The sequence below is a fragment of the Dermacentor silvarum genome, chromosome 11 (genome assembly GCF_013339745.2).
Source record: "Dermacentor silvarum isolate Dsil-2018 chromosome 11, BIME_Dsil_1.4, whole genome shotgun sequence".
Lineage (NCBI taxonomy): Eukaryota > Metazoa > Arthropoda > Arachnida > Ixodida > Ixodidae > Dermacentor > Dermacentor silvarum.
In genome coordinates this window covers 29,920,055-29,934,679 of record NC_051164.1, presented here as the reverse complement: position 1 = coordinate 29,934,679, position 14,625 = coordinate 29,920,055, and the positions used below count along the sequence as shown (strand labels likewise).

Sequence of the window (14,625 nt, the reverse complement as noted above, 5' to 3'; positions counted from 1 at the left end):
TGCGTCCGGCTTCGGTCCACTGAAACCGTTCCGCATTGCTTTGCTGGCGAAAATCCTCTCCTTCTGTTTGCGCCAGTCCCGAACGCCCGTGATGCGGCCCGATTTCCGTCCGTCTCCACACACATGATCACTTTCCTTTTAAATGCGGCATCATGATGAACTCGGTACTTCATGCTGATAGAGCAGACGCAGAGAACGTGAAGACAGACGGTAGACTATTGCCTAAGCACGTGTACTGCAGCACATGGAGGAAGCTACGGTAGCTAGGCTCGAGAGTAGCTAGGCTCGCCGCGCGTGCAAGGTGGCCATTTTGAAATGCCGACGGCTACATGGTAACGCAGATTTAGGGTCGTACTCGATTCTAACGCGCACGCAGTTTTTGGACCTGTTTTATCGGGAAAAAAAGTGCGCGTTAGATTCGAGTAAATACGGTATTTGTGGCTTGAGGGGAGCGTTTGCCGTCTAGGTTGACTGCCGAACTTCCAGGCAGCCGCACTGTAACTGGTATTTCGTAAGCTATAAGCGATACGTGTATGCATAGAGTGCTATGGGGAAAATTAACGGGAGTCTGAAAAGACCGTATTATATCCGGTCCTGCACAATAAGCGGTTACGTTAGTGGTCTATACTGTATATATACGATTCAGCGTTTTCGGTATTTATTGTATAAATGCATATTTTCTGCTTTTATTGGTGAATACAACTAAAGTTTTTTTGTTTTTCTTTTTCAAATATGTATTTTGGTTTAAGCATTGCTGTTAAAATAAAATCATGTAAAATGGAATCAAGAACATAAATCACAACAAAATAACGATGCACATTCCCACTCACCCCCCCCACCCCTAGTTTTCACGAATAGCCTGTGTACACTACCAGCACTTCCAGACATTGGTCGCGAGATGGATAATTCGAACTGCTCTGTTGGTCCCGGCAAAGTACTATGTATTTGATTAGAGAAAAACTTCCGTTATTTCGAACAAAATTTATCACTTCCATAGGCTGCGTTTCGTACAAACCCGAGCCAAAGGCGAAGGTTTGATGCATCACTAGCTGCTGTAATGTCGTGTCCCATAAAAGTGTCGTGCGGGAAGCTGAGACCGAAGCAGAGCAGTGGCTGCTCTCCTTTCCCATTCAGCTTAAAATGAAAACAAAATCATCTATACTGCTTCTACTGCTGCTAATGCACAAAAGCAATGTTCTTGCAGCAGATGAGCAAATGCAAAAGTTAGGGGCTTGGTCTTCAGTTGTAGGGACAGTGGCTGTCGCATTCGTTATTTAGAACCCATAGGCAGTCGTGGTCAAAGCGGGGCAGATCAGAACAGTAGGTTTAGCTGGTGATGATAACGCAGCAGTTGAACCTTGATTTAATGAATGCAGATATAACAAAGTACTAAATCTAAAAGTTTCCTTGCTGATATCAGCATGCAACAGATATATGCCTATAGCAAATATTGTCCATAAAGAAGGCATTTTTGTGTTGTATGCAACTTTGTTATAACGAAGTTCGACTGTACGTGGTGAAAGAAATCAACAGAACATCTTCATTTATTCGAGAGCACACCTTTGTGGTGTTTAGCCCCACTAATTATATATTGTTTTTATAGCATGCCTGTGCGTCACGTAATGTCAGATGCGTCTTTTTAAAGCTCTTTTCACAGCCGAGATTTTTTGCAATGCTCCAGGTGCAGTGTCTCGCAGCACGAGTGTGTCTGAAATGTGAAATCTAATTAGTCGTTAGTGGTGGCAGGTTATTTATCATCCACTGTCCATCATCGTTTGCAGACGACCCCACCCAGTTCGACCCCGAGGGCCTGGAGGAAGAGACCGACGAACCCGACGAACCGGAGCCCGTGCCCAAGCGTGGGAGGGGCCGCAAGCGCAAGGCCCCACCCACAGACGACGTCGGCGTCCAAGAGGAAGTGGTCGAAGAGGAGGTGGTGCACGAGGAGATCATCATCCAGGACGAGCCGGAACCAGCAAAGACCGTGGACGAGACGACGGGGCACGCAACAGGGGCGACCGAGTCTGCAGTGAGAGTGCCGGGAAGTGCAGCGGGCGGGTCGGCGCCGCCGCTAAGGTTGCAGGCTGGGCAGCTGGTGTTCTACGCCAGCCGGACACAGGAGCAGGTGGTGCACGTGTTCGTGGTGGCACCGCCGCAGGGCGGTGCGAGCAGCGAACTGGCTGCACGCCTCAGCAGTCCGCCCCTGCAGCGCGTTGCGACAGCCCCACCCTCCGCGGCTTCCTAGTAGTGTTTGTTGCTTCGGTGGATGTGTGCGTGTGTGTGTGCTTGTGTGTACCTATGCGCCCACGGGACCTGGTGTGTTTTGGTGCACTCTCGAACATGCTACATGTTGTTGCGAACGTTTTGTGTTCGTACGTGAACACGAACCCAGCGCATGCACAGTACCCGTGTTCGGACGTGTACCTTTGCTCACGCTTGGCGTGGGAGGTGAACTTTTGTGCGCATGCACTCGGATGCGCAGTACTGTCATCGTGGGCCCAGCTTTGCTGCTGTGGCCCGCTGGGCCAACGGAGAGCCGAGGCACCTAGAGGTATGCTCGTCCTCCGCTCGCCTCATGCTTTGGCAATTCCTACGCTGTCCGAATGATGTGCCGTAGCGAAGGTTAAGCGAGGTGCGGCTCGGCAATGCCAGTGCAATCTTTCCACACTGTTGCCTTTGCACATTTTGTGTGACAGTCCTAGCTGGCTAGAACCATCTTGTCAGGCTTGTTAGTGTCGTTTCACTAGCATCTCGCAGCATGTTCTCGTAACACTGGTGTTGCTTACGATCATGTGACCAAGCAAAGCACCTTGACGAGTGCAGAAGGAGTGTGCATGAAAACGTCGTCTGCTTCACTGACGAGAGAGCCTGCAATGAATGGGACTCATTTTGTGCTTCCCGAAACAGAAGCTAACCAACCAAAGCCACTCTTACATCTTTCAAATAGCCGCCATTTGGCATGAAATCTGCACAGAGGTCACATGGCAATATTACTTTTATATATGTGACAGTCAAGCGTTGCTATTATTTATTGCTGAGCCTCTCAGCCTAACGTGTCAGCCGTCTGCTGAAGACGCCGTATTTTATTTTAAGTGCTCTTGCACTTGAGGCTGCACTTACGTTCCATGTGCTCTCAGGAAACTTACGAGACTTCTCTTTATATATGAACATCTTTCCTAAACGTGTTGACGTGAATGAACAGGCCTAATTGTGCTTTATATAAGCGTGCTGTTGGCATTTTTCGGTTTCTTGTTGTAGTAGAAACTTTTGTATGAATTTAGTTCCTGTAGAGATCATGTGCTGGGTGAAAGCATTTACCCTTCCCATACGAATACGATATTTATTCTGGAAGGTCCAGCACTGGTCATTTAGGCCAAGTGCAAGTAGGGTTGCCCTAAAAGGGGAAATGTCTATCGACCACTGCACTGCGATTGTACTCTGACAGATGGTTTAGAAACATTTTGTGTGTTTACTGCACAGAATGTATGGTTTTAACGAGCACTGTTTCATGGTAGTGGCTGAGCTAAATGCTTGTACTGCAGAAATGGCAAGTTGATGGGAAAGGCGTTGCAGTTGACATTTTCGTAACATGACATGTGTATGTATTGTTAGCTGCCTCACCTGTAGAGTCGTCGATTGGTCAAAAACAGTCGCATGTCAAGGTGTACACACGGGTATCGACAGTTTACCGGCCTCTTGTTACATTAAAGACGCTTGTAACACAGCTGCGTGTTGGGTACCCGCGGCAACCTTCGCGCGACTGTTTTTGCACTCAGACTTGTGTACCAGCTGGCTTTGATAGGTGGAGGTGGTTGCCGACCTGTGCTTTCTGGATGGCGCCCTGTTGAGCCTCAAAACAAAGAATCGTCTTGTGTTCCAGTCGACGAAGCACCAAATACGGATGGCAGGTTGATCGTCCAGAAAAAAAGATGGCACAAGTGCAGCTGTGTTGCATTGCGCACCACTTGGCTTACTGATAGTGAAACGGCTGGGCTGTTCCCGCTCATCGGTCTTAAGCTATCTCGGGAGGTCATTGTCATTTCACTGGAAGCTGGCCACTTATCAAAGGAAAGAATCACTTGTGCACGAGAGCTGTCCACTGAATCACCCCTGTGGCTGAAGAGTGGGAATGGACCTGCACTCTGTCTGTTGGTGTGTCCGTGATCTGCAATGCCATGTGCTGTGATGTTATAACTCTGACCCTCAGTCCCTTGCACTGATCTTTTCTTCATATCGATGGTACATTATCAGAAGTCAAAGGTGTACTCCTCTTGCTACCAAGGCAGACTGAACCATGTAGTGGGCCTTGTGGCTGCATTCTTTGGCTGTTTCAGACCTCCATTGATCTCAGTCTTTATTGAGAGCTTTGAAATGCCAGAGCTACGATAAGCAATTCACTACATAGTTCGTAGTTAGCTTTGGTCGCGCACTGAGCTATATCTCTTTGCTTTTGATATTCTGGACCTGTGCTCGTTAAATTTTCTTTGCGTAACTTCAGCCGATGTTTAGGTGGCTGCCAGTCGCGATACTAATCGGTATGGTGATATGAATGTTGCGAGGATGACCAATTAAACGAGAAAATTAAGTCGGTGTGGTGATTTGGGTTACTCATGGTGAACTTGTTCTTAGCGTTGACAGACACGGACAAACAAGGCGCTTTGTGTTTTCTGTGCCCCCGTCTTTTGTCTGTCAGTGCGGAAACAAGTTTACTGTAAATAAGAAAAGTTTTGCCAATACAGGTCCTTTGCTTCCAATGTTCCCGGCCCAAAGTGCTTGTAACCCAGTAGGACACAGCCTGTTAATGCTTTCACTGCCATTACTGTGCTAATCTGAGAGTGCGGAGAAGCTTGGCCTTCTCTGAGGCTGTACACTGAACAAGCAGGTTCAGTGAGCACAGTGATATCACATGGCTTATGTCTAGTCCAGCCACTAGGGAAAATTTTGCAATAGACAGGACATTCTGGTTGAAGGGTTCAGAAGGTGGTAGGCCTGTTGTTTGTGCTTCTCATCCTCAGATATAAAGTGAAAGACCTGTACTGGTCTTTCACTTTATACTTTGGACTGTTTCTGGTCCGACTGATAAGTCCGCTGCGTGAAATTTTTCCTGCTCATGCAAGGGGCTTTCCTGAACTGAAGCTGTAACTGGTAATGTCTGTTTAACAAAAGTGTTGTTTGGTTATGGTGTCTTGCTTGATGCTGTGCACTTGCTAAAAGAAGTAGAAATGGATTTGCACGATTCCTGTGGAAAGCTCAAATAAACCATTCTCCAAATAGGTGATGTTCGAAACATTTTCTGACGTTTGCAGCATGCAAATGCCGTGGGCCTTGAAGATTAGTTTCTGTTATCCTGAGGGAGCAGTTGCTGAGGTGTGAAACATTGATTCCACCTATGAAATCAGGTTGCCCAGAACCTGCAGGTGGAACACAAGTGCACTGTAATATCTGTGCCTGCCTTGGCAATTTCTGCATAGATTTGCACTGATTAGTTTACAAGATATACAACATGTGGGTACAAAGCTCAATTTCTCGCCACAGGACAAAATCGTTGCAAATTTTAAAATGTTTCGTTTCAGTTTTCATGTGCTTTGACATTGGCTGAGGCAATTTCTCGCAGCAGGTTCATGCGAAAGTGCAAGCTGGTACTTGTGTTGGTACTCTGGTATTCATGCTCGTAGATGTGTTGTGAGGCAGTAAGCTTGTTTTCTGTAAATTTTAAGTGGTCAGAAAACTTGCCAGTTAATGTTATAAGCTACTAAAGCTACGCACTGTCAGGAATCGTAACAGGATTTCAATGCATTGTATTAGCACTTTGTTCCATTAATTTCTGACTGGTAGTGCATGGCTTGCTTCATTCCCTCGAGAATTCACTGTAAGCAGTTAATTTCTTTTTATTGTAGGAACGTGTAGCAAATCCTGTTTGCTGTGCGCAAGATGTTGCACACAGGGCCGTGATTTTGTAGCGATTACTTTCGCTCGATTCTATGCCACCGTTATCATCCACCGTTCACGGTGGATTATAACTGATGAAGTGCACAAAAAGGAATAGAAACAGAAAAGGCATCGCTCCAAATCACGACCCAGGTTGCTGCTTGTAGCAAGCATTACATAGAAGAAGTTTTTTTTTTTAATTGAAGCACCATTGTTGTCTCGATGACACATCCGCGCTGGTGCAACACCTTCCAGAGTGTACAGTCTGCCTACATTGTTACTGTGTGAGGCTCATCTGTCACTGGTGACAGCACAACAGAAGGTGTTGCAAGGGAGCGTGGGGAGGCTAACAGAGTCGGGGAAGTCTCCGACACCTGTGCCAGCGTGCTCTTTGTCATGTCGTCACCACTTGTCCAACAACTTTCTTACCTTTTCCGCAAGTGTTGGAAAAAAGGAACTAGGCCATCTGGCGTCGCAAGCTAGACATGGCTGGAATTGGCTGTGCTGCAATCTCGAGCACCTTAAGTGTGGGAAAGGGCATAGTAGAATTGGGCTGTGGCAGCTGCCGAATTTGATATTGGACTGAAAGTGCTGGAACTGTCGGGGAATTTCCCAGTTCTGGGAGAGCCTGGAGACCCTCGTCCTAGCCTCAGCTGAGAAGCTCACTAGATGCGAATATTCTTAAAATTTCCCATTGAAACCAGTAAATTTCAAACCTTATCTATTAAGAACTGTATCTGGAATTTTTATTCATTAGGCACCTTCGCTTTTCTTTTTTCTTCAATGATTATTTCGTACCCATACCACACAAGCTGAATTATATTTTAATGCTCTGAAACGAATTGTGTGAATCTTGGTCTGGCATGTTCGACGGTTGTTTAACCGAGACCCGGCCGCATTTCGATGGGGGCGAAATGAAAGAACTGCTCGCGTGATTACCATTTAGGTGCACGTTTAGAACGCCCGGTGGTCATTCCGGTGTCCCACACCACGGCCGGCCTCATAATCAGATCGTTGTTCTTAGGCTTGAAACCGTAGAATTTTAATTTTCAATCCGCGTCCCGACGATGCACCATTTGCATATCAACTGCTGGTTGCTGTGCTTGTGTCAACACAGAATGGCATGCACCAGCGCTTGTGCTCGCGCGATTTACGATGGAAACATTAGTAGAGTCCACCTTATGATGCATAAATAGCTGCACGAGTGAAACCTTGATTAGCTATGACGAAACCCGCTTGCAAAATGGGGGAAAGTTGACGCTGCTTAAACGCATATGAGCGCTGTTACTTTTCAACAGCTGCCAGCTACGAGACGGAGCCGGACACACGGCGCGGGCGAGAGGAAGCCGCAGCTGAACGCACCCTCGACCACGCACGTAACAAACCAACAAATGGAGCGCTCAGCTGACCGTTCTACGGTCTATGCTGTTTTCTACTCTCTGTTTTTCTTTTTTTGCCTTTTGTTTCGGTGCGCCAACTTGCCTACCGTTCCTCCTCGCACCACAAATACAACTCCATGTGCTTTTCGCCACACCTTCTGCCGCGATGGATACTCCGGCCAATAAGCGCGGGGCCTCCGCGTACCACGTGACCGAAGCGGGCCAATCGCGGGTCGCCGTTTTCAAATTCGGTTCCTCTTTGTCCTGGGCCCGTGCAACGAAAATTTGCAGCGAGCTTGCGTGCGGCCGTAGATTTTGCCTTTGCATCGCGTTGCCCCGGGGAAAAACAATCGTTGGAACCAATGTGAGCGTTTGTCAACGTCTTGGGCACACCGTTTGCGTCGAAACACGCAACAAGTAAGGTGAGTCGTTCAGCGCGAGCGCCGCTGTTCTCGCGCGCTGCCTCCGAAACAAAGCCCCTTCCGGGGCGTCAGAGCTACGGGAACGTCCGTTGCGCCGACTAACCTCTCTCGCAGCGGCGAGGCTGAATTTTCGGTGGTGTTTCGAAAAGCCAAAAACATTTTTTCGATAAAGGAAATTTCGTGTTGTGGGTGTAAGCTGCAGGCGCCGAGCGAATCGGTACGGTGCGCGGTTAGCGAACGGACATTTCGGAGAAGCCCCTGTCGCGCGGTTGTCAAGAGGAGGCGCCGGGTTTGAAATAATCGCTTGTCGACCCGCTTTCAGATTGGCGATGCCGTCTTGTCTTATGATTACGCGCTTTGAAACGTAGCAGCGTCTGTCGCATCTTTACTCTGCATTTAGAACAGCAACAGCACGATATAAACTGACTCGCGATGGCATCGCAGGCGGGAACAAGCTTGCGCTCGAGTTGTTTGTCCCTCTGTTTAACGGTTCCTGTAGATTTGCTGAGAAGTCGGTTCTTGGCGCACATGCTTGCGGAAAGGGTTGTCGTTAAGCAGCGCTTGTGTCATTTGCTATCCGATTCCTGACGGCGCGCGCGCTTGGCGCATAATTTGAATTCGTTGTGTGAACTTCAAAAACCGCTCCGCGCGCGATTGGCGAAGGGACGTGCGCGAGGAATAATCGTTGGACATAGGGCATTGTTGTCGAAAATGAAGTAAAGCTTTTAGCTTCGTATACGCTTTAAAACTGACGATGTAGCTACGGGTCTGGTATGTAGAATGTGCTCGGCGACCTCTTATCTCTTCGTGACAGTGGATAGGGTCGAATGTCTGGTTACTTAGTACCGTGTGGGTCAGAACGAAGGGCACAACTGGAGAAGGCGAACAGGAACAGACGAGACAGGGGCTATCTTGTCTTTAGCGCTAGATAACGCTCGTCTTGGTATCTTTTTTTATCTCCTTGTGTGCCCTTTGCTTTTCACTTCCGCGACGCAGATCGTATTGCCACTTTTGGCTCATCATCTGTGCAGTTCTCGCTTAACTGCCGTGGCGGCGGATCACAGCTAAATCTCACTTTTTTAAACTCCCGCGAAAGCACGCTGTCCTTAACCACCCCTAATCCTGCAGACTGCATAACCATGCCTGCCAACTTTTTGATTTTTCGAGTGTAGCGTCAATTTTTACAAAAAATTCTTTGTTCGCTAAAACGTTTAGCTCACTGGTCCCCGACCATGCCCTTGGAAGTCTGCCGACGGTGAAAGGACACCATTCGAGCAAGTTTATTCAGAAAAGTTCCTGCGGCTGGCAAAATCGGCGACAGCAAAGTCCCTGAAAATGTCACTGTGGTCTAAAAAAAAACTGTGTTACTTGTCAGTTTCTTAGTTTGCCAAGTCTAAATGTAAATCATCGTTATGGTGTGCATGTATCCCAAACAAGATGCCCACTCAGGAAAATCTTTTTAAAAAAGATGTAGGTGCCACACACTCTGAGAATCGGATGTTGTACGAAGCATTTTGCAGGTAGCTGGTTATCGAGTGTCGCTTGGGCTTCTCTGCAGGTTACTATATGGACGACCATGTTTGTGTAAGGTGTGAAATTTTGTGTGTTGCAACAGCACCAAGGCGACGGTGAAGATGAGGGCACGATGACCGATTTATTGTACCACAGATTTCTTGTCAAAAAAATTTCACGGTGTTGTGCCACACGGCACGTGACTATACCTCGTGCGATATTTGTGCTCTTGCTGTTCACCTTTCACAGATTAGGTAGACATGCAAACACCGAGTAGGTCGAATGAAATGCGCAAGACGACACAGAGATGTGATGTAGACTCGGGCAATGTATGATGCTTGTTGAGAGAAGAATGGTCACGAGAGGTGTATGGCTAGATATTTATATTTACGCTTTCTATGCCCCCATGGCATTGCTGCACACACACCCATTATGTTTAGGAATGGTTAGCCCAAATTTAAGAACATAAAAGAAGCCATTCTTCTTTATGGCATGAAAAAGAGACTCCACACAGAGAACATAAAACACATGTCAGGCCCACTGTGTGAGAAATCTAGTTCAAAAGGACATGTGGCTGGGCAAGTTGGTGCTGTTTACCACATATTGTTGTGTTCTCTGTATGATGTCTACTTTCCGCACCATTAAAAAGGATGTATAATAAACCGTACCAACTTGCCCAGCGAGAAAGTCCTTTTGATCAAAGAAGCGATTGAATAGTGTGCACTATTCTACTGTGAGGTCTGTGTGCCTACAAGCCCACATCATATGTGCAGGTTTTATGTTGTGATTAAATTTTTTGATTGCACAGGACAGAGAGGCACTCTCTGGCACTACTTCATCAGTCAGAATCCAGTGGTGCATCCAGTGGTACACACCAGAATGGTGTAGCCCAAATACCAGAAGTCAAAGAAAGGGTTGAATACCGCGCACTATTCCACGAAGAGGCATTGTTTGCCTCTGAGGGATACTTATGAGCCAACATTATATGTACAGGTAGCTATGTCCTGAATTATTGTTTCATTGCGCTTAACACTTTTGCAGTGATTTGCACTTCTTTAGTCAACTGGAATTAGGTCATACTAACCAGCTTGCCATACGAAGAAACTCGAGGATTGAGCCTAACAATGCTTCCACTAAAATGCATGCTACTCCACCCACCCCCCTAATTTTTCGGAATTGGTTGGCATTTGCCAGCTACTAATAACGGTTAATCTCTCATTCACAGCTGCCGTCATGGAGCTATACGAGGAGGCGTTCAAGCTACAGGAGATGATCGAGTCGGACATGCGTGCCGAGATGTCGCCGTCGGGAGGCGACTTGCGTTGCGGCATGGTCGATGACTCGCTCGACCCCTTCGATCCGCCCTCGGTCTGGTCCACAGGCATCTCGCTCATCTCCGAGCTGGACGGCCTTGAGGGCCTGCTGGTCGACCCGCAGACAGGCCTGCCGTCACACCACCGTTCCTCTACGGGCTCCGGTACGCTGCAGCTGAACGTCACGCTTGCGGCCGTCACCACCGCAGCCACAACAGGTGGGGAGATGACACGTGGTGCTGCGCTCGGTTAACTCTTCACACTTGAGGGCCCAAAATATTTTGAGTTGGGTCAAAAAGGCTGTTACATCGGTACAAAGAATAAGCAAAAGGGGTGAGATTGTGCAAGCATCTTACTTTGCAAATGTTTGCGTTGCCTCCTACGTCACAATGTAGATGATGCTCAATTAGCGCTCCTGCCTCACCACGCTGATGACTGCAGGTGTAAGTGCGGCGCCAACGAATCACAAGCGTACAAACGAATGTTCGGAAAGCGAAATGCTTGCATAATCTGGCCACGTTGCTATAGCCTGGAGCGGTGTCTCTGTGAAACCTTACTCCAGCCCTCTAGAAGTTTCTTAATTCTCCGTGAGAATGGCAAGAAATGGACCAGGTGGAAAACACCTTGAAGTCTTGGTTAACATTGCACTGTTTGTTCAGCACCTCGCTCACATTTCACCTGTCTTCACATTGTTATGTCCTAGGGCAGTAGTCCATGTAGGTGGCAGTGTTTTGTGTAATAATTTTTGTTACGAAGACATTGAGCTATTGCCTATCAACTTGACAAAAAAAGCTGTCAGGTTAATATTCTGCTTGCATATGAGTTCTGATGCACTACAGGGAGGCCAGTGCTGGCTGTTAGTAGACGTTGGCGTACACTTGGGGTATGATAACTTCCGAAGCTTCGAGCTCTTTGTCTGGTCCAGAGTCTGATGGAATCCCGTCGGGTCAGGTAAGTGCATGCTTAAGCAGGAAATTGGGTTACTGACCAAGTTCGTTTTGACTTGGTCAGTGATCCAATTTCCTGCTCAAAGTTCTCGCGTGGTTTACTGGCTCTTGTTTGAGCGTTTTGTATTCACTAATGCCACTATGCCCCAAGCTGAATGCCTTGCACAGGGTTCCTTACATATTCAAGATTTTATTATTATACCTTCTATTGAAGCGCTGCTTCATTGTACTGTATGTATGTTGAGGGCACACATTCGAGTGTTATGCCTTCGGATAGCTTCTCTGTTTGAAGTTGTTCAATAAGTGCGCTGGCACCACAGCTCCCACCATGCAGACCACGTCGTCCACAACGTCCTTAGACCAGCTGAATGTGCAACCTATGTCGTCCCCATCGTCACCGGACGATGATGCGGGCATGGTGACGTCGCTGCAAGATATGGCAGCAGCCGACGATGCCCTGGCCCCTGGTTCCTACCCTAAGCCGGCCTACTCGTACTCGTGCCTCATCGCCATGGCATTGCGGAATAGCAGCACAGGCAGCCTTCCTGTCAACGAAATCTACAGCTTCATGACGTGAGTGGCGCTGCAGGACTCTCATTTCTCATCCTGCATTATAGGGCAGTCTGTAGCACTTCCTGGTGCATCACTTCTGTATCGTTTGCCTGCTTAAACTTTGCAAGCACCAAGTTTCTAGAGGTATATGGAGCTGAAGAAAAAGTTGCGAAACACGCTGCTGATAGATAAAACTTGAATGAATAGCATTGTGGAATGGGTTCCACAAACAAAAGCTGAATTTCTGCATGGTGCATCGTTTGGGCATACAATGCAGGCTGCAGCTCTGAATTCCAGGTTGTGACCATGAGGTTTGTGCCAACTCTGGCTTATTGCGGATCGTATGCTCCAGAAACATTTAAAGCCACTAGCACAGCTTAGCGCTGTTATACACCAGTGTTAAACATCTGGGCTGTCATTGCTAGTAGGATGTGTCAGCTGCATGAGCTCAGGCTATTTGTTTTTTAGCTTCATCAACATTTTGGAACTGCCCAATGAGTGGGATCGTAAAAGTTGCTATTGTCGTCCGTTAGCTGCTGTCAGTATCTGTGTCGTCAGACTTCTGTTGTACAGTGCTTATCTCTTTATCGACCCTTCCTCTGTGCCAAGATTGTCGACCTATCGGTGAGCACTGGCATAGTGACGACTTTCGTAATGTTCCTTCTGGGTGGTGGGCACGTAATGCAGGGAGAACTTCCCGTACTTCCGGACGGCACCAAGCGGGTGGAAGAACTCGGTGCGCCACAACCTGTCCCTGAACAAGTGCTTCGAGAAGATCGAGAAGCCCGGGGCGCAGCAGCGCAAGGGCTGCCTCTGGACTTTGAACCCGGCCCGAGCCGCCAAGATGCACGACGAGCTTCTCAAGTGGAGTCGCAAGGACCCGGCAGCCATTCGGAGAAGCATGGCCAACCCCGACCGCCTCGAACTGCTCGAACGCGGCCAGTCTCTGTCCGCACTCACTGCTCCCGGTGACTCCACGCTCAACAACGACGAGGAGGGCTGACAACCCGGGCCTGTCCAGACCGAATCGTGCCCCTAGTCAGACGGACTGCGCACACGCTACAGGTGCTCACTCGGAACTAGGGCCAAAGGCCCGGTCTCCTCTGCGGTAGCCGCAGTCGACAGCAGCTCTGAACGGAGTGCAAATATCTTCGATTCTTGCCCGCACTGGCTGCACGATCCACCACCACAGGTGCTGGGACACCGTTGTGATAAGTCTGAGCACTAAAGCGCGGGCGTTGTTTCAGCTTCTCCGGTTCAAGCTTGCCCGGCCAAAGCACATCTGTCCACCACTGCTGTCACATATCACCTACACTACCCTACGAGACTGACTACTACATCATTGGTGAATCAAGGTAGTGCGCCAGCTTATAAAGAAACGCAACGTGCAGAAGTGGCACGGTCGGTAGTCGGGGCAGGAGAATCGAAAAGACTGCATTTTGCACTTCCTCACAGGTGGCCTCCAGGATGCTGCAACTCTGTGCGTTACAAGAGGTTCTGCAGGTGGCGCCTTCTGGTGCAGGGTAGTGTTGACGTACATGGACAAAGTTGTGATGTGCGTTTCCGAAAAGCACATATATATACATAGTCGCTCTCCAGTGTTGCCATTTGCTAGGCAAGCACCCAAAGCAAACAAAAATGAATTTGACGAGGTGTAGAACAGGCAAAATGGGGGCATAGTAATACTCTGGCTACATGGGCATTTTCAAAGAAGTTCCTGTTGGTAGCTGCGATACACACTTGGATTCAGTGGTCAACTGAGGAATGCTGTCAAGAAGGGTATGACTGGCCAGTCACTCGCAAGTGTTATGTGCACGCGAGCACGATTGCCCTGAAAATTTTCGTATGAAGCAAAGTTCATTGCAAATAGTCAAAATTTGACTTTTGAAGTCAAGTTATAAAGCAAAACAGTTACGGCAGAGTCAGGTTTGAGCCAGCGGGCCTACTGCTGTGAGAACATTGCACAAAGTATGTAAGTGCAACTTGAGCATTTCTAAGAAAGCCACAGTGTCCTTGCAAAGAATGAAAGACCGCACTTTAGATGCAAGATTCCCTGTGACCTATTTTCAGTGTTATTAGTCTAACCAGTCAGTAGAGAGTATAGTTTTACCCATGTGGACAGTAGCTGCCCACTATCTGTGTAACCATGTCGGATGTGTAAATGAAACCTCACTATAATGAGGTTACATCCAACATGAAAGTGCATTCGTTTATCCAATATTTGTAATAACCATACATTCATTACATGCGGATATTGACGAGAAACATATTTACTCCATTATATCTGATAATTCGTTGTCTTGAGCTTCAACTGCACTGCACTTGCGAGTGTGCAAAGTTTTGCCACACAGCTATACAAGCATTCCATACAGCAACACGACGAATTTCGACTGGAACAACTCATAAAAAAAATTTGCGAGATGTCATCATTAGTAACAAAGCAGTTTTGACTGTATGAGTGGTGTGGGCCAGTCACATTCAAACACAACTGACTAGTGCATGGCACAAAATATGCAAACCTAGTGGCCATTTATTGTGCAGGAGCCACAGTGAGGACTCGATCTAATTCGTT

At 47.8% G+C, this 14,625-nt stretch overlaps 2 protein-coding genes across 3 annotated transcripts in view; both read left to right on the top strand.

Moving 5' to 3' along the window:
* Positions 1 to 5,273, top strand: part of LOC119433244 (transcription factor TFIIIB component B'' homolog) — a 19,344-nt gene extending 14,071 nt beyond the window's left edge. Inside the window, exon 6 of the mRNA XM_037700389.2 lies at positions 1,782 to 5,273. Within this exon, the coding sequence (XP_037556317.1) occupies positions 1,782 to 2,245 (464 nt within the window). The 3' untranslated portion in view covers positions 2,246 to 5,273. The remainder of the gene's footprint in view (positions 1 to 1,781) is intronic.
* On the top strand, positions 2,299 to 14,553 carry LOC119433287 (forkhead box protein N2). Of its 2 annotated transcripts, none has more exons than XM_049659005.1 (4): positions 2,299 to 2,551; positions 10,467 to 10,772; positions 11,822 to 12,074; positions 12,741 to 14,553. In XM_049659005.1, the coding sequence occupies exons 1-4, from the start codon at positions 2,299 to 2,301 to the stop codon at positions 13,054 to 13,056; spliced, it is 1,128 nt and encodes a 375-aa protein (XP_049514962.1). In that variant the 3' UTR covers positions 13,057 to 14,553. The 2 variants fall into 2 exon arrangements, with proteins under 2 accessions (XP_049514962.1, XP_037556360.1); XM_037700432.2 differs by lacking the exon at positions 2,299 to 2,551 and adding an exon at positions 7,120 to 7,729.
* The last annotated feature ends 72 nt before the right edge of the window (positions 14,554 to 14,625 follow it).

Bases quoted from the DNA above. Each gene is read 5' to 3' on its own strand.
- LOC119433287 (XM_049659005.1), top strand. From the start codon at position 2,299: ATGCGCCCACGGGACCTGGTGTGTTTTGGTGCACTCTCGAACATGCTA. The intron at 2,552-10,466 runs GTATGCTCGTCC...TCTCATTCACAG, and splicing joins GAGAGCCGAGGCACCTAGAG to CTGCCGTCATGGAGCTATAC. The intron at 10,773-11,821 runs GTGGGGAGATGA...CTGGCACCACAG, and splicing joins CACCACCGCAGCCACAACAG to CTCCCACCATGCAGACCACG.